Source organism: Macaca thibetana, chromosome 2 (genome assembly GCF_024542745.1).
Source record: "Macaca thibetana thibetana isolate TM-01 chromosome 2, ASM2454274v1, whole genome shotgun sequence".
In the NCBI taxonomy this organism is placed as follows: Eukaryota; Metazoa; Chordata; class Mammalia; order Primates; family Cercopithecidae; genus Macaca; species Macaca thibetana.
In genome coordinates this window covers 155,311,996-155,330,300 of record NC_065579.1, presented here as the reverse complement: position 1 = coordinate 155,330,300, position 18,305 = coordinate 155,311,996, and the positions used below count along the sequence as shown (strand labels likewise).

Here is an 18,305-nt window from a genome sequence, read left to right as displayed (position 1 = left end):
TTTAGGAGGTTTAGAGCTGGTGAGAAGATGCTCTGTGAGCCCAGGATTCCTACTCCTGTTTCAGCCAGAGAAGTACCATTCTGTTCTGGTTTCATATATTAGAGTTCCCTATTGAAATCATATTTCCCTATTTCCTTTGAAAATGTTTCTCTGTATCAAAAAAATAATAATAAATAATCACTGGTTTTAGGTACCTTCACCAAACACTGGGCTATTAGCTCTAGTCTGTCTCCTTTATAAGACAAAAATAAGCAAAATGAGTATTGGGTAACTAATATTGTATTAAAACTTCACATATATTCTCATTTAATTTTCGTAGTAACCCTTGAAGTTAAGTATTACCATACTTATTTGATGATAAAGCTCGAGAGACTAAGTAATTTCTTGGGACCACAAAACTAGTAAGTGGTAGAGCTAAGATTCATACCCAGGTCTATACAAAGGCCACATTAGTTTCACTTCACCATATTCTCTAACTTGCTCTTCAACAAAGCTCTAGGCAAATTATTAATCTGCACACTCATTTATTCAAATAAACATTTATTTATTTACTTTATCCTTTTATTTAGCAAAATAATTGAGTGTACCTACTATATGTCAGGTACTATGCCGCTTTGGACCTAGAAAGACAAATAAAACAGGGTCCCAAATGCCTCCTCCTACTTCGGAGACTCTTGCAATAAAGTGAAGGATGCCCTCCACAGGTTGGCAATGGGAGGAAAGAATGCAAAAGGGCAGCAGAGCAGAATCCTCTCTGAGTAATGTCTGTGTCAGGGAGAAAGTGGTCCCAGGACAAGGACAACCTCAGGGGCCATCTCTGTATCACCTCGCAGTCTGGGGCAGAAGCCTCAGAGCTGGCCAAAGCCAGAGGGATGAGGCCCAATGGCGAGTGTTAACTGTTCAGGAATGCTAATGGCATGCAAGGCGGGCCCCTCCCATGTGGATGTGCAGCTCGGTACCTGACTCTGGCCTCACCCCAAGCACAACTAGGAAGTGTTTTTCCTTTTCTCTCATGAATTCATCTATGAAAATAAAAAGAAGTACAAATGGGTATCTTTGTGTAAGGCCTCCCAATCCCTCAAGCAGAGCAGCCCCTGTGCAGTGAAGAGAGAGAAGGTGGAAGGAAGGCTGCTTCTCCTCAATCTAAGAGCCCTTGGCCTGTGACCAGTCACTGTTAAAACCTCCCTTTTATCCCCCTGGGGTCACTGATGCAGAAAACAAAATCATAACCCAATACCCTGCCCTTCCTGAATATCCTCTGATTATAATTAATAGTTTCTTATGTGTGTAAACAATCTGAGTGCTTACCTATTACTTTTGTATCTTTTATCTCATTTAGTGATCACAGCAACCCCATCTAACAAGTTGTAGTCTACTAATTTTATAAATCAGGAATTAGACACTAAGGAAAATAATTGTCCAACTTTACACAGTAATGATAATGACAACACAAAGCTGGGACTTGAACTCTGGCATTCTGATGCCAAGTCCAGTGTGGTCACCATTATACTGCAGACATTAGACTATGATGTGAGCCACTGGAAGCCTACACTTGGCTCCCTCTTGACATTTGTGGCCATTTGGGGGATGCAGCAAATGTTTTAGGTCCTCTAGACACCAACCTAGTCTAAAATACAAGTGGCCAAGTAGAAGCTATGAAATGCTAACCTCTCATTGACTTGCACATTGCACCTTTTACTTCTAAGAATTCTGGTCTTGGGGGTAGGTGGATGAGCTGTAGATTTTTGATACATCTAGACAGGTTTTCTGGAAAAGCATATGGGTGGAGCACCGAGTTTGGGGGAAGTATGCAAATATGAGCATCATATCAAGGGGTTAAAGAGACAAGAAGCTGGAGATGTGAGTGAAGAAAGGCCTAGTGTTTCTGACCTTCACAAAGGTAGAGTCTCCTGAGCAGGGAAATGTAGCTGGTCTCTCCGCTCCAGGTGCTTCTATTTCCACTGAAAGCATTTGCTATGTAGCAGGACTTGATAAACTGTAGAGTGTTTAGCAAATGATCTGGGGCCAGGCAGACCTGTGTTTCAGTCTCATGCAGTCTCAGCTTCTGCACTTTTTAGCAATGTGGCCTTGGGCAAATTAATCTCTCCAAGCTTCCTTTTTTATTTTTTTTTTTTTTTTGTGAAGATGGAGTTTTGCTCTGTTGCCCAGTGCAGTGGCCCAATCACGGCTCACCACAATCTCCACCTCCTGGGTTCCAGCGATTCTCCTGCCTCAGCCTCCCAAGTAGCTGGGATTACAGGCATCTGCCACCATGCCCGGCTAATTTTTGTATTTTTAGTAGAGACAGGGTTTTGCCATGTTGGCCAGGCTGATCTCGAACTCCTGACCTCAGGTGATCTGCCCACCTCAGCCTCCCAAAATGCTGGGATTACAGGCGTGAACCACCGCGCCCCGCCCCTTTTCTTTATACAAACAATGACAAGACAACAGATTCTCCCCCTAGATCCTTCAGAAGAAACACAGCCCTGATTTTAGCCTGGCATTTTCTGTCATGTCCTTGCCTAAGGTTTCTTCAATTTATGCTTTTCTTTTTGCTCAGAGCAAGTTTCTGCCTGTCTTCCTTCTTTTCTCCCACTTTTATCTGCATTTTCCACCCTAATTCTGACTCCTGCAGTTCTCCCACAGAATATTCATTGGCTCTTTCCCCTTTGTAAGGACTAAACTCTGTGTGGCAGAGTCATCTCTGGAAAAGTCTGTAAGTCACGGGGCATAATTGAGTCACCCAGGCCACCTCCCTTGATGAGGGCCCCTGCAGTTCCTTTCTGGACCAGTAAAGCCCCTCAGTAATGCCTATCTAACTCTGTCCTTCTCCACAGCCCTCCTTGTCCCCTTGATGCGCACAGTCATTTTTGCTTTGAACCCATGCTGTAATCATACTTTAAATTCCTTGAGGTCAGGTGCAGTGGCTCACGCCTGTAATCCCAGCACTTTAGGAGGCCAAGGCAGGAAGATCACAAGGTCAGGAGCTCGAGACTAGCCTGGCCAATATGGTGAAACCCCATCTCTACTAAAAATACAAAAAAAAAAAAAAAAAAAAGCCGGGTGTGGTGGTGGGCGCCTATAGTCCCAGCTACTAGGGAGGCTGAGGCAGGAGAATAGCTTGAACCTGAGAGGTGGAGGTTGCAGTGAGCCAAGATCATGCCACTGCATTCCAGCCTGGGTTACAGAGTGAGACTCCGTCTCAAAAAATAATAATAAAAATAAAAATAAATTAGTTAAAAGAAGAAATTGTCTTCTTTCACACGGTACATAATCAGCACAAGTTGATATCGGTGCTGAATTTGGCCTCTATTGATTTCTGCCCTTTCCTCTCTATGCTTCTGTTATCTGAACCCATACCTTTCACAGTCTATTTACTTTTGTCTCTAGTTTAGATACTAACCCAACTGGTCAGGAATAATGTCTGTACATACCAGTAATGAACTTTACAATGTGACTCAACCAGCTACATGAGTAAGTCTCCCCCTTGGGGGAATTTGTGCAGTCTAACACGCAACAATAACTGGCAAGAATGAATGAAATTTCTAAGCAGAAAGAAATGAATGGCATTTAAACAGAAACTACACAGAGACCCAATGGCCCAGATTCTTCCATTTCTCCAGCAAACTTGAATTGAGTACCCACTGTGTGCCAAATTCTGAGCCAAAAATGCTCATAAATTTTAACTCAAATTGTCACAGCTACCCAGGAAACAAAGGAAAATATTTACAGATGTCTAAACTTACTCGGAAGGCTGTTAATACTTACAGTGTAACAATGAGGTTAAAATTAGCAAGGCTTGAGACAAATAGAAGGTTTGCCTTCCACTGCCACCCTACGAAACTAGGACTTTGGCCAAATTGACTGGTTTGCTATCTTGTGGGCACCTTGCTCTTCTGTTTCTACTCCCTAACTTTCCCTTCCTCTTTACCTGAATGTCACCCACCCCCACCTCACTCCCACACATATCCACCTCCACTCTATGTATCAAACCATACACATCCTGCAAGACTTACGTCTTCCCGCCTCAGGACTCCCACAATATTTAGTCTCACTACATGTAGTATAGTTATGTGGGAATGCATCTTAGTTTCCCTACTAACACAAAAAATCCTAGAATACAATAATCTCCCTTACATATTTTTGTATGCCTCAAAATGCATATTGAACCATTTAATACACTTTTTATTTACAGCAGGAATGCATGAATTGATGAATTAAATGTTGAGAGCTGTAGATTGCTTTTCTCAAGGTGCTTCAAGTGCAGAAGCCCAAGTGATTGACCCACATGCTTACCTTTGTGTTCCTTCCAGAAAACCCTCAGGGAGGTGAAAGACCCATGTTCAGCTGTGTATGGCACCAAAGTCTATCAATAGTTTCTGGGAGTCATTGTGGGCTGTGGTGAAGCGCGTGGACTCTAGAGTATCTGGAGTCCACACACACCAAGGTCTCTAGCCTAGCTCTGCCACTTACTGGTTGTGTGACCCCAGGGAACTTAATTGACCAATTTAAGCTTTAGTTTCCTCATCTGCAAAATGGAGCCTCCTCACTTTTCTTCTTTTTCTACCTAATTGGGTTATGAGAATTAGATGTGTGCATGCAAAGCACCTGGTAGAGTGGCACACACCTGGTACAAGGAAGTAAATGCTAGTCCCCGTTTTTCACTTCCCCTCATATACAACAGGGCACTTTTCTATTTGCCAACTATTTCTTTGAAGATAATAAAATATTCAGAAAATGATAGTTTTTAAAAGCAACCTACAGTCCACATGGGAACCAACCACTAACTGTAGCCATGAGTTTACCCTTCAGGTTTCCACTTGTCATGGCCAAGGGCAGTGAGGGCTATGCCAGTGACCCTCAGTGTGCTTTGGCCCTGCCCAATCACCACCTCAGGTCCACCCCTTGTGCTTTCCACCTTGCGGGGCTCAGTCTACCACTCAGAAGGATGCATTCTGCACACTCCTTGCCTGAAAGAACTCCTGAAAGGCACTGACCAGGCTCTGGAAGGCTATATTCTTTTCCTTCTCTATAAAAGTTATGTGATTACTAAGCTCAATAATCAAATGTCCTTCATTGCTCAAGGATTATATGGCTTTGGTTTGGTTCATTTGGGAACAAGGAGGCAATATGCAATGGCATGGTTTACTCATGTTACAGAAACTGTAGCAGTTATTTGGTAATGCTTTCAACTGTGCCTTCAGCTTGTGGGAAATCCTGAAGATGGCCAAAGACGACTCCACTGTTCGTTGCTTCCAGGGCCTGCTGATTTTTGGAAATGTGATTATTGGTGTAAGTAATGCTTATTTCTCAGGAAATTCTGCTCTTCCTGTAATCATAACTCTACATTAATCAAAAGTAAGAGTTTCAAGGAAAATAATGCTGTAATTACTGGCTTCCTATATTTTTGCTTCATTTTAAGAAATATGTTAGTAAATATGCTAGCTAGAATTTAACCATATGTCAAAAGATCATGGTTGAAAAAATAGATATTTCCCTCTCAACTTCAAATTATAAGTATCTAAAAGGAGTCATGTCAACCATAGTCAGTGTCTAAACACTCTGACTACAAACACACTTCAGTGTTTCTTTTCTATGTCACCTTGGTTCGATTTCCGTGGGACTCTGCTGTTAAGGTGTTTTGGGACAGATGTTTGCATCTTCTTGTTCTTACACAGAGGCCAGTACCAGGGTGTAAAAATAATACAGAGGTCACACTGTGTGGGTCTGATGGCATAGGAGAACATTTGTTTTGGAGTCCAGAGCTCTTGGCCCGGCTCTCCCCCTGACTCCCCATATGACTCTGGCCATCACCTTTCAAGGCCGAGATTCCTCATCTATAAAATGCGGGTGTTGGCAAAGATAAGCAGCAAGGTTCCTCCCAGCTGTCATTGATAAATATGACCAGGACCAGCTCAAATATTACAACCCAGAAGTGTGGGTCATGACATGGGGGCAGGGGGAGATCATTCTCATACCAGAAGGCATTGTTTGAGTGATTCATGCCCCAAGGACATTGTGGATGGTCTGAAATTGTGTGGGTCTGTTTCTAAATAGACAGAATAACGTGTGAAGGGGTGTATGCAACCAGTTAGTAGGATGGAAGTAGTTGTTTGATTTTGTGGCAATGGGGAGTTTAGATTAGTTGCATAAAGTCTGTGCAGGAAAGGGAGCCAGTCTCTTACCTTCGCCGCCCTCCACCCCCTTTCCCAAAGCTGCACTTCTGATGGAGCCTACCCTTCATTTGCCCCCAGTGTTGCGGCATTGCCCTGACCGCGGAGTGCATTTTCTTTGTATCTGACCAACACAGCCTCTACCCACTGCTTGAAGCCACTGACAATGATGACATCTATGGGGCTGCCTGGATCGGCATATTTGTGGGCATCTGCCTCTTCTGCCTGTCCGTTCTTGGCATCGTAGGCATCATGAAGTCCAGCAGGAAAATTCTTCTGGCGGTAAGACCTCAGATTTCTCTGGAGTTGTCTCCCTGAGCCAATTTTAATGGATTCTTTCTTCTTTACTGAGCAAAGATTTGGCTTTCAGTGGGGGAGCAGCAAGTACCAGATGAGGGGTGAGGAGGGGAACACTTTCCCTGCAGTGAAATCGTCCACGTGGAGGCAAAAATGCCCTCCACTATTGCAAGTCCAGAAGACTCCAGTACAGAGAAGCCAAAGGGGAGACACCTGGGGGTGGCCTGATGAGTATTTTCCATATTGTGCCTCTACAGCTGGTGTCTGCATACACCCAGGTACAACTAGCAGCAATATAGGCCAAAGGAGAGACACAGTGAGAATTCATTCGTTAGATTTTTTCTCTTGGCAATAAGTTGTTCAAAACATTTTATATTAATTAGGCATTAATATATTGGGATATAAAATACAAAATATGCATACATTTTTAAAAGAAAGTATAAGCTTTCAAAGATTTTTGAGCTCAAGGTTGATGATTCTGTATCATACCTATACTCCCCACATTATTATCCAATCTGCTTTTCAGGGACCCCAGAAAACTTTGATAAGCACCACTGTAGAGTTAGCCTTCAGCTCATACCTGCCTGTGGGGGCTTTACCTCTGTGCATCAAATAGAGGCTTCTGCCCCAACACAGATAGCAAGACCATGCCCTGCCTTTGCAGAAGAAAGCAAATTTGCAGGCAGCAGAGCTGAGAAGCCTCAGTGTTAGGCCTGGACCCCTACTCTCTGCCCCAATACTTAGGGCAGCAGTTTCACACTATGATGGAACACGCCTCCAATGCCCCACCCCTGAAATAAACCTTTTATTCAAATGCTGCAGGACCTCAGTTCCCCCTTTATAGACTCAGTCCAGCAACGTAAGGTGCTTCTTAGTTCACTCTTTCTTTGAACTAACCATTGTCCTGGTTCCAGCGGAATACAGAACATTTACATTCTCTGGTTCCTTAGTGTGGGTAAGTTCCAGGGCAAAAGTACCCACTTTTGGTGGGTGGGGAAAGGAATACAGGAAAAAAGGGAGAGGAGACACAGGTGTTCCTAAAGACAAATTCGCTTGCGTCCCAGCCTCACTTTGGGCCATCCATGTGCGTGCCTGACAGCCAGGAGAAGTGAGCTGGGGAGGCAAAGGGGCTAAAGGAGGAAACACCTCACTGTGTGCCTCCTTTCTGGAGCGTCTTTATGAGCAGCCAGCAAAGCTCTTGGCAAGGAGCAAGGCAGCAGCTAATACAGGAAAAAAATGTTCTGGGGCCTCTCAAGGTGTTCCTGCTGTTGACTGCAGCCAGAGCTTTATTCTGGGCTGGGTAGTGAGGGCGGCAGAGCGTCCTGCTCGGAGAGCCTCCCATACCCAAAGAGGACAGTTTTCCCTGCCTGCCCTGCTGACACTGACCACAGTGCCCCTTCTCCCAAGAGTGTGTGCAAGGCTGAGGAAGGCAAAAATGGAACTCTTGCAAACAGTCCCCATCCCAGATTCAGAGGTCATTTGCTGCTCAGATATTTTCCAGCCAGAAATTTTCCAGCACTGTCATGTGGAGGCATCACATGCACATGCACCCATGTGCCCATGCACCCATGTGTCCATGCACCCATGTGCCCATGCACCCATGTGTCCATGCCCACACACACACACACACAACACCACTACCACACACAGCAAGTACCACTTCACTCACCTGAGCCGATGTACTTTGAATGCAGGTGCATGTGAAAGAACGCCCGGCAAATCGCTGTGCACTTGGAGGCTGCCTCTCCTCTGATGAGGCTGGATGCTTGTTAGGAAGGACCCTAGATATTCAACATAATCCAGTTCATCTTTTTCTGAACTCTGTGATTCTAAATTCTCAGCAAATTGTAAAGAAAATTTCTCCAAAATTCCAAAATTAAAGTGGATTTATGAGGCCCTATATTGTATGTGATACACTAAGACTCTTTTGGTAGGCACTGAGCATGCACATGCATGTAAATGCACACACACACACACACCAGTTCATTCTCTTGTACTTGTTTTTCCCAGTTAAAATAAAAACTCAGGAAACTGGACTGAGGAAGCTCTCTATTCAATGGCTATTTGTTCTCTGGAGAAAGGGAGAGAATTGAGCTGACTAGCACCAAGCCCCAATCCAAGCCACTGATCAATGAGGGTTTGTTAAATAACTACATGAATGATTACATGATTATATGATGAATTTGCTGAAAAATCATAATTATTTGGGCAAGTCGCTCTTTGACAGGTAAATGTAATTATTTTATCTCATTTGTTTCCCTTCCAGTATTTCATTCTGATGTTTATAGTATATGCCTTTGAAGTGGCATCTTGTATCACAGCAGCAACACAACGAGACTTTGTGAGTACAACCTCAAAAAGCAAAATGATAATATGAATTATCATTATTATAACAACCAACATGTATTAACCCCTTACTGTATGCCCAGGCAATCCAATACGCATGGTAATAATACATACATCACTTCACTTAATCCTTATAAATCTATGAAATAGGCATTATCACTCTTGTCATTTTAGAAAAGAAAAAAATGAGACAGAAAGGTAAAGTGACTTGTCTAAAGTGACATAGTTGGCAACTGAAAGAGCAAGAATTCTGAACTCAAACAGCCTGACTCCCAGGGCCCAAGTTTGTAATTCCCTGTGGGTTTCACCACTCTGCCACGGCCATGGGCCTTCCAATGGGAGGATCTCTATTCTACCTCAGCTAAGACTTGCTCTCAATTCTATGTATTTCCTTCTCTCACATTCTCTGTTGCCCTAGCCTAAGCCACGCTACAATATGTGTTCCCCTGGCCTCATAGTGATTTCTTTTAACACGAGAGTCTCTTCTCTGCGTGGCGACTTATGCCAACCTCAGCCAGCTGTACTCGGTGTCTCTGAGTACCGTTTTGCTCCAGGAGAGAATGCTCAGGTCCCCGGGAACTGACAGAGAAAAATATTTTCCTCTCCTTGAAAATCAGTGTGCTAACTCTCCCTCTTGTGTTGCCTCTTCTTATTATAGTTCACACCCAACCTCTTCCTGAAGCAGATGCTAGAGAGGTACCAAAACAACAGCCCTCCAAACAATGATGACCAGTGGAAAAACAATGGAGTCACCAAAACCTGGGACAGGCTCATGCTCCAGGTAAGACCTGGGGTCTTGGGGAGATGCCATTTTTATTTACTGGTGGGAGTGGGTGTCGTACACATGACTCAGTGGGACCCTATATGTTATTCCAAGCCGATGATTAGCTTACATTCGTTGGAATGATTTTGTAAAGAAATTTAGATTAATCACATACTCTCCCTCTTAGAACTCAGGTATCATTTACATTAAAAGAAAAATATTTTCTCTGCCCCACAGTGAACTCGAGTGGTAATTACTGCCCGTTTCGCCTTTTTGGTACCTCTTCACAAGCCCTGTGAGCCAGTCTTGCCAAGGACCAGGCACTATGTCTTGATTTGATCACCCAGTTTTCTCCAACTGGCAATCATAGTTTATGTCCATGTTTATCTCCAATGCCATCAAAAGTCCAAGTCTTCCAGAATATCCATCATCACCCCCACATTGCCCTCTGCACACAAATTGTTATCCTCTACATAACTACCAATCTGACCCAGCTTCCTCACTGGCCCCTGCCCCTACTCCACACCCCATCACCAACTTTTTACAGTCTGTCATCAGCAAACTCCCTTATAGCCATCACTCCTTCTATGAACTCTTTAGTATCTTTTTCTTGCTTCATTGGAAATTTGGCTGTCTCCTGGGAGTACTGCCTGCCCTTCATTTTCCTCCCATATCCAGGTACCATAGGACCTGGAAATTGGCTAGGCTCCTTCTTGCTCCCCTTGGCTGCCATACTATTTGCTTCCTCGATCTACATCACCCTTTATCCCTCCTTGTCATTACTTACCAGCCTCCCTACCCCCAGTTGTTCTCCTGCCTTCATTAGGGATTTCAATATCTCACTCACTGTCTACCTCTTCAGTCATACTCCTGGCATCCCACCTAGAAACTTCAGCAGCCACACGGATGACTCCGCAACATCTGGTCTCACAATTCCTTGTCCTACCCCGTTCCAAAGATTTTGCTTTCCACCCTACCTCCACCCTCTTCCATGACCATAGCCAGCATGCCATCACCAATAACTGTGCCACTAAGAACATTCTACTCTCTGACCACTAATTTCTGTTATTTATTTCATTTATTCTAATATCTCAATTCTAATAATTTTACCCCATTAGGACCTCCAATTAATTGACCACTTTTTAACTTTCTATCACCCCTTTCATGCTTTCTCTTTGCCCTCTGCCTAACCCATATTCAAGTCCAGCCCCATAGCCATTCCTTCCCTACCCTTCTCTGTTGGTCACTCTTTCCTAACCAAGCCCACTGAGTAGAATACAGCTTTTTGCTCACTCTTCATTTATACTCTAAGAGCTAAACATTGCTGAGAAAAGTCACACAACTGTGATAATTTCAATTTAAACTTGTGACCACAGAGCTCAGATGGGCAGATAATATTTCCTAGTATATTTTCCCAGGAAATTCACTTGTCACTATTTCACATGTTCTTCCTTCATGCCTGCCACATTGCTCCTCACCCTCCCTCTCAGCTGATGACCTGACCTCATATGTTTTTAAGAATATAGAAGCAATTAGACAAGAACCAGCTCATCTTTCTACCGCCAAATCTACATTGATCTACACCTGTGCATTTTGCCTTCTCTCTTGTTATGACACACGGGCTGTCCTTTGTCCAGCTCTTTTGCTTCTGTTCTGCATTCCATCTCCTTTGCCCCGACAGTCTTCCCTGCTCTGATCTGCCTCATCAGTTTCTCCCTTTCTTCAGCCTACATGGACACCTTAAATTGTCCATCTTATAAAAAGTCTCCCTTGTTCAACATTCACCCACTCTTCTGTTCTACTACTCTTTTGTTTTATTCCACAGCAAATCTCAGAAGAGACGCCTACACTTGTGGTCCCCATTTTCATCCCCCTCATCTTCTTTCATCCAACTACAATTGGCCTCTGGCCCCACCACTCAACAAAAACAACCCTGGTCTTCATTACCAATTACCTCCATCCTGCCAAATCCAATGGCCAAGTTTCTGTCCTCATCTTCTTTGACATCTTATCAGAATTTGTCTCACTGGCTACTCCCGCTTAGTCTCCTCTGCTGGGCTGTCACTCTTTACCCAAATCTGAAGCTTGGAGCACTGCAGAGCTCAATTCTGGATGCTTAACTTTTCTCTGTCCCCACTTAAATCCTAGTTTGAAATAAGCCTGGCTTAGACTTAACCATTTTTTCCCAGAATGCAGAGCAATTCTTTTTCTTAGATATTTCCCATAATATAGTGACAAAATTGTATATCCTTTAAAGATGGTTGATTTATCATCAAGCTTACTTGAATATATTCATTCTAATAGTTCCAAGATACCCATAGTTTTAACTTCCTCCCTTTTGAAGGATTGTAGCAGAATTGATAATAAAGAAGGAAAGTTATATGAATTGTGTTTTGTCCTGTATTCTCAATTCTATCCAGAGTGTAAGGGATGCATTAACTGATCTCCCTTCCCTACGTGGAGACAGCTGTGTGTCACCAGGTTAATTTTTTCACTTTATTTTCTCCCATTATAAAAATAATACCTAATTACTCTTAAAAAATGTTTAAATGTACAGAAAAGCAAAACAAGAACAATTACTCATAACTTCATCACTAAAATTTTTAATTTTACGATTCTCAATTTGCTCATATATCACAATAATTATTCCTCTCTCACATTGTTATATCAAGATATCAGTACAGTATCAATCATAATTAACATTTATTAAGAGTTTAGCATAAGCCAGGCACTGTATTGAGCACATTAAGTAAATTAACTCATTTAATCCTTAAAAAAACTCTATGAGATAGGTACTATATTCCAATTTTACAGTTAAGGAAACTGAGGCTTAGAGAGTTTAAGTAACATGTCAGTGGCTACAGGGCTCACTAATGACTAGTAAAGTAATAGTGTAAAAATTATTTTACAAACTGTAAAATGTCAGTTGTAAGTTATCAATACCTTCAGCTGTCATTTGGGGACTTCTTAGTAAATGTAAGATACGGTACACTTTCCGTATCTTCTTTCTCTATAAAATTTCAGTTGCTACATCGATGGCTCTAGTAGGGACCACGAAAGAGAATTTTGTATCTCTCATCTGCTGACAGGATAACTGCTGTGGCGTAAATGGTCCATCAGACTGGCAAAAATACACGTCTGCCTTCCGGACTGAGAATAATGATGCTGACTATCCCTGGCCTCGTCAGTGCTGTGTTATGAACAATCTTAAAGAACCTCTCAACCTGGAGGCTTGTAAACTAGGCGTGCCTGGTTTTTATCACAATCAGGTGAGTCCTCTCTCCTCCCAAGACTTGCCAGGAGGTTCTGCTGCTCTTTATGAGGAAAATATTGGTCAACTGTAGGAAATAGTCTTTCAGTAAGGAATTCTATATTCTTTTCCCTAAACCTCATGTTAACTATTTCCTTCTCTGTTAATAAACTGCAAATGCTAAACTAGGACTGACAGGGGCAAATTTACATTTTAATAAAATTAACAAAACATGAGAACTGCAATAGCGGAATCCAACTTCGTTTAAATAAAGACAATTTGTTCAATGTATAGAATTGGTATTTCAAGAAATATTTACATTAAACAAAGTTTTCCTCTAGTTTTGCAAAACGTAAATTGGAAGGGATGATGTGCAAAAAGAATGTTTTGCCAATTCCAAAGCAATGACTATTGCTGAGGATAAATGTAGTAATTACACATCCACATTCCTTATTCAATGGTAAAGTAGTACAGTCTTAATAAACATTAGGTTGGTGATTTGGATGGAAAGTAGTTTACATACAGATAGTTTTTGAAAAAGTTTCCAGGCTGATGAGGATAATGTGATTACAATCATGAAAACTAACATTTATTGAGTACTTACTAAATGCCAAACACTGTTTCAAGTGCCACACATCTACTATCTCCTTTAATGCTCAGTAGTAGGTGCCAGTAGGATCCCTGTTTTACAGATGAAGAACTTAGATATAGAGATGCTAACAAATACCTTGCCGAGTCCACACAACTAGTAAATGTCCATCTTTTCAAAAAACCCTCTGGCTTTTGAAACACGAGTTTTCTGGCTTCAAGCACAGACTCTAAGCCAATGAAGACTTGCTAATATTCCCCAAAAGTCCTGGTGAGAATCCCCATATACTTGCAGTCAGCATCTGCTGACACTGTACACTGAAACGCTGTGCTCTGCTCAGGAAAGCTTTCTTTAAGGAAAGCTAGTGGTGTACCAGCTCATTAAATAACTGAGAAATGTCAGGCTCTTTTGTTTGGGAGTAGAACAAACTGCACTTTCAGATTGAAGGACATGGCACTGTTGATCACCACATACCTGACAGGGTGCCGGGACTGGAACTGGATGCATTATTCCAGAAAAGGGCATGGGAGTGATCTAGATTATTTTGTAGCAGTGTCCAAAGCAACCCTCATTGAGCTTTACTGCAACATTGTCTGGCACTGTTTTAATCAATTATATTCAGACTTATTAAAAATTAAATTCGCTGCTTATAATCATGCTGTGCAATATAATTATTCTCAGGACTATAAAAGGCTTTTGATATTTCAACATTGGAACTGGCTCATGCAAGTTGGATTGTAATTGTGTACAATTGATTGATTGTAATTGTGTACCAACGGTATTACCTCTTTGAAAGGGAGGAAAATAAGACATTTGTCTTCAGATAACCAGTTTATTTCATAGTTACACATTTTTTCCTAGCACATATAATATTGTAGTTATGAGGACAAACCTGAAGCAACTTCCTTTTCTCAAGTTTAGATACATGAGAAATTGAGGAAAAGATACAAATGAACTCTTTTCCTCTATCTTGGGACCTCCACACCCATTTTGACAATGCTTCTAACACGTTCCCTTGCAGTTCCCTGGCCTCATCTGTTCTAACAACTCCACCTCCACTGCCTACCAACTACAAATTCATCATCACTCAGCCCTACTCCTCCACTAAATTCCTGAATTCCGAAATTCCTCTTTTTGTTCCTGACATCCTGTGCTCCCTGTTTCTCAACCTCACTCATTCTGCTCCTTTGACATCATCTCTTATCTATTAATCCTTTCTGATTCTCCCTAGCCCAGCCTCCCAGATTCCCACACACCACCATTCTCCCTGGCTCATAGATCTTGCTAAGTCCCCTCTTGCTGTCCTTTTCCACCAAGCAAAAGGTGCCACCCCAAGACCTAGTATACTTTATTTCTATTATTGCATTCACCACCTGAAACTATATTTGTTCCCAAGTCTATTTTTTCTGAGTCTCCTTGAGGACTATGTATTATTTGATTATACAGATTTGATATTTTTAGTACTTAGCATAACGCCTGGCACAAGGCAAGCACCGATGTTTGATAGATGGGTGAATAAAGAAGTGAATAGGGAATGGTTTTCCTTTTCTTTCTTTTTTTTTTTTTTTTCTGAGATGGAGTCTGTCTCGCTCTGTCGCCAGGCTGAAGTGCAGTGGCGCGACCTTGGCTCACTGCAACTTCCACCTCCCAGGTTCAAGCGATTCTCCTGCCGCAGCCTCCCAATTAGCTGGGACTACAGGTGCACACAACCACACCCAGCTAATTTTTGTATTTTTAGTAGAGATAGGGTTTCACCATGTTGGCCAGGATGGTCTCGATCTCTTGACCTTGTGATCCGCCCACCTCAGCCTCCCAAAGTGCTGGGATTAAAGGCATGAGCCACCGTGCCCGGCCTGGTTTTTGTTTTGTTTTGTTTTGTTTGAGAGACAGGGTCTCACTCTGTCACCCAAGCTGGAGTGCCATGCCACAATCACAGTTTATTGCAACCTGGAACTCCCGGGCACGAGTCATCCTCCCTTCCGCCTCAGCCTCCTAACTAACTGGGATTCCAGGCGTGTACCACCAGGCCTGGCTAATTTTATTTTTTGTAGAGATAAGGTCTCACTGTGTTGACCAGGCTTCACTTTTTCACATCCATATCGTAGGTTTTCAGGATCTACAATGCACAAATGTGCTGCTATAGCTGTGAAGACTAATGAAATTAGGGAAGTCACTATAAGCCTGGTAATAGTAGAAATTAACTAGAATTTCACACAGCATGTCAGATGCAAATATATATATTCTATGTTATGGTTTATGTGACTCAGAAATGCTATATGCAAATTGTCATCACTATACCTCAAAAATGTTATCATGAAATGAAGGAAAATCAAGTAAAGAACCACTAAATTGACTAGCATCACGAAAAGGCACTAAATGAGAAGAGGTGAGAAAAATGGGGCTTCTGTCTGTGACCTTCATGAAGGCAAGGCCTACTTCTGTTTGCCACAGCTAAATGCCCAGCCAGTACTTGGTACCTGACATAAGTGGGCTCTTATATATATATAATTAAATGAATGCCCACCTCCTGGGATTGTTGGGAGGACTCAGGAGTAACAGACATGGGAGTGTTCTGTGAACCCTCAAGTGTGTTGCAAGTTATACTGTTGTAAACATTACTTAATGTTCCATTCATTCTGTCAATGCTTATTAGGTGTCTACTATGTGCCAGGCACTTATTCTAGGTTCTAGAAATTCAACAGTGAACAACATAAAATCTCTGCCCTCATGGAGCTTGCATTCTAGCATGGGAGACAGAAAATAAACATGTTACCAAACAAATACATGATAAAATTCCAGGCCCAAAAAGGCCATGAGCAGAAATAAAGCAGGGTGAGTATATAGAGTAGGATGGAGAAAGGGTCTTTTTCTCTGTCACTGTCAGGAAAGGCTTTGTTGAGATGATATTTGCAGAGGTCTGAATTAAGTGAGAAAATGAGACACTGGAAGACTGGAGAGGAAAGTTCTACATGAAAGGAGCTGTGAGTGCAAAGGCCCTTAAGTGGGAGCAGGCCCAGCTTTTTGAAGGAGCACAAAGGAGATCAATATGACAAGGCCAGAATGAGTGAATGACGAGTAGAAGACAAGGATGGAGCTAGATTTTTTGTGGCTGGAACCCCCCACCTCCACCCTCACACACAAATTATAGGGAAGGATCCTTCTTAGGAAAAACAATAAAAATACGCATAAAAAATTAGGCACAGGGCCTTGAAAGGGTCTTTCAAGTAAGGGGCCCTGAAGCTTAAGCTCCTTCGCTTTATAGAGAAACCTCCTCTAGTAGTGGAAGATGGGGTGAGAGGCAGGGCCGCATGGTCCATGGAACCAGCCCTGGTTATAGGATTTCCTAGGCGTTCCCTTTGGTTCCCAGAGCTTTGGTAGAGGCTGCTCAGATGGCAGCTCTAGCCTTACACGTGTATATCACTCCAAAACTTAGCACAGTGACTAGGATAGAGTGTGCCATGTATAAATACTTACTGGATTGTGACATGCATGAATGAATGATTTAGTGAATAAAAAAATTATTCTTTTGCATGCTCACTGTGACCCTTCAAGGTCTCATCAGAATTCAGTAATGTTGAAATATAACATCAAATGAGAATTCAGGGAGCATAATGCAGGGGTTCCTTTAGTGATTATTAAAAATGGCAACAGGAGACCTCTGGTTTTCACGGACCGAAGCATTTTTATTTAAAAACAAACAAATCAAAAAGTAATTGCCTCCAAATAAATCACCAATAAAACCTTTGAGGAGGAAAAAATTCTAATTGAATTAAGATTTTTGAATTTATTGTCCACGTATTCAGTATAGAAAGAGTGTTATGCTAAAATAGCAGTACTTTGTAGTGAGATTAAGTGATAAAGACACAAATAAATGTGATGTAGAATCATTGTTCAACAGCATTGTTTGTGTTCCCTCAGTAAAGCACTGGTAGTAGCTGGCTGTCCCCAGAGACGTGGAAATAGCCTGGGTATGTGAAATCAGACTCTTGGGCAGTATTGATTCCAAGAGGAACCTGCTTTCCATCAATCTCTTCTCTGCTTTCTGGTTCTTCTCACACTAATGCGGAATTGCCCACTCCTTCAGGGCTGCTATGAACTGATCTCTGGACCAATGAACCGACATGCCTGGGGGGTTGCCTGGTTTGGATTTGCCATTCTCTGCTGGACTGTGAGTATTTCCCAGCACATATTTTATCTCTGAGAGGATGATGATAGGGCGAGACCTTGAGAGTGCCACTGGTTACCTCAACCACACTAGAAAGTCTAGAAACAAAACCTCAGGCCTGAAGGCTAGCGGGGAAACTTCTGGCACCGGAGGAAGGACAGTTGGTTCCCTTGAGAGGCAAGGAGTTAACTTCCCCTACCAGGGAAAGGCTGTGCCCTGCCCACCAGCTCCTTCTTCCGGCTGACTGATGTGCAGGTGCCTTTAGAGGGCTGGAGAGCCGCTTTCCCTTGCCAGAGTTCTTAGTGAACTGCTCCTCCCGGTCTCCAGATCTCATTCATTCATTTCATCCACATATCAAAGACTGTCACCTATCTAGATGGCCCCTGCCTGACACTAATAAGCCCAGATCCTTCCAAAGAGCTGCCTCTGGCAGATCCATCCTTTCCTGCTGCCCACTTTATCTGACGCGTATGCAGCAAGAGGTTGGAGCAGTGGTTCTCAGTCCCGGCTACACATTAAAACCCTGTGGGGAAACGTTTTTAAAAAATTGCTTGGATCCCAACCTCTGAGACTTTGATTTAGTTGACCTGGGGGTTGAGCTGAGGCATTTTTTATTTTCCTCAGATGATCTGCTGTCAGGACTGAGAACCATTGCCTCAGAGAAGCAGTCGCAAACTTTTGATTTCAGAACCCCCTCACACTCTCAAAAATTATTGAAGACT

At 42.5% G+C, this 18,305-nt stretch overlaps 1 protein-coding gene across 2 annotated transcripts in view; it reads left to right on the top strand.

Annotated features, from left to right (window-relative positions):
* The window catches only part of UPK1B (uroplakin 1B), a 31,724-nt gene that overhangs the window by 7,656 nt on the left and 5,763 nt on the right, over positions 1 to 18,305 (top strand). Inside the window, exons 2-7 of one of the 2 annotated variants that reach the window (XM_050778767.1) lie at positions 5,205 to 5,292; positions 6,255 to 6,455; positions 8,737 to 8,811; positions 9,475 to 9,597; positions 12,669 to 12,848; positions 17,503 to 17,586. In XM_050778767.1, the coding sequence (XP_050634724.1) occupies positions 5,224 to 5,292; positions 6,255 to 6,455; positions 8,737 to 8,811; positions 9,475 to 9,597; positions 12,669 to 12,848; positions 17,503 to 17,586 (732 nt within the window). In that variant the 5' untranslated portion in view covers positions 5,205 to 5,223. Of the gene's footprint in view, positions 1 to 4,596; positions 5,293 to 6,254; positions 6,456 to 8,736; positions 8,812 to 9,474; positions 9,598 to 12,668; positions 12,849 to 17,502; positions 17,587 to 18,305 lie in introns of those variants that run through there. The other variant, XM_050778766.1, reaches the window with a different exon arrangement.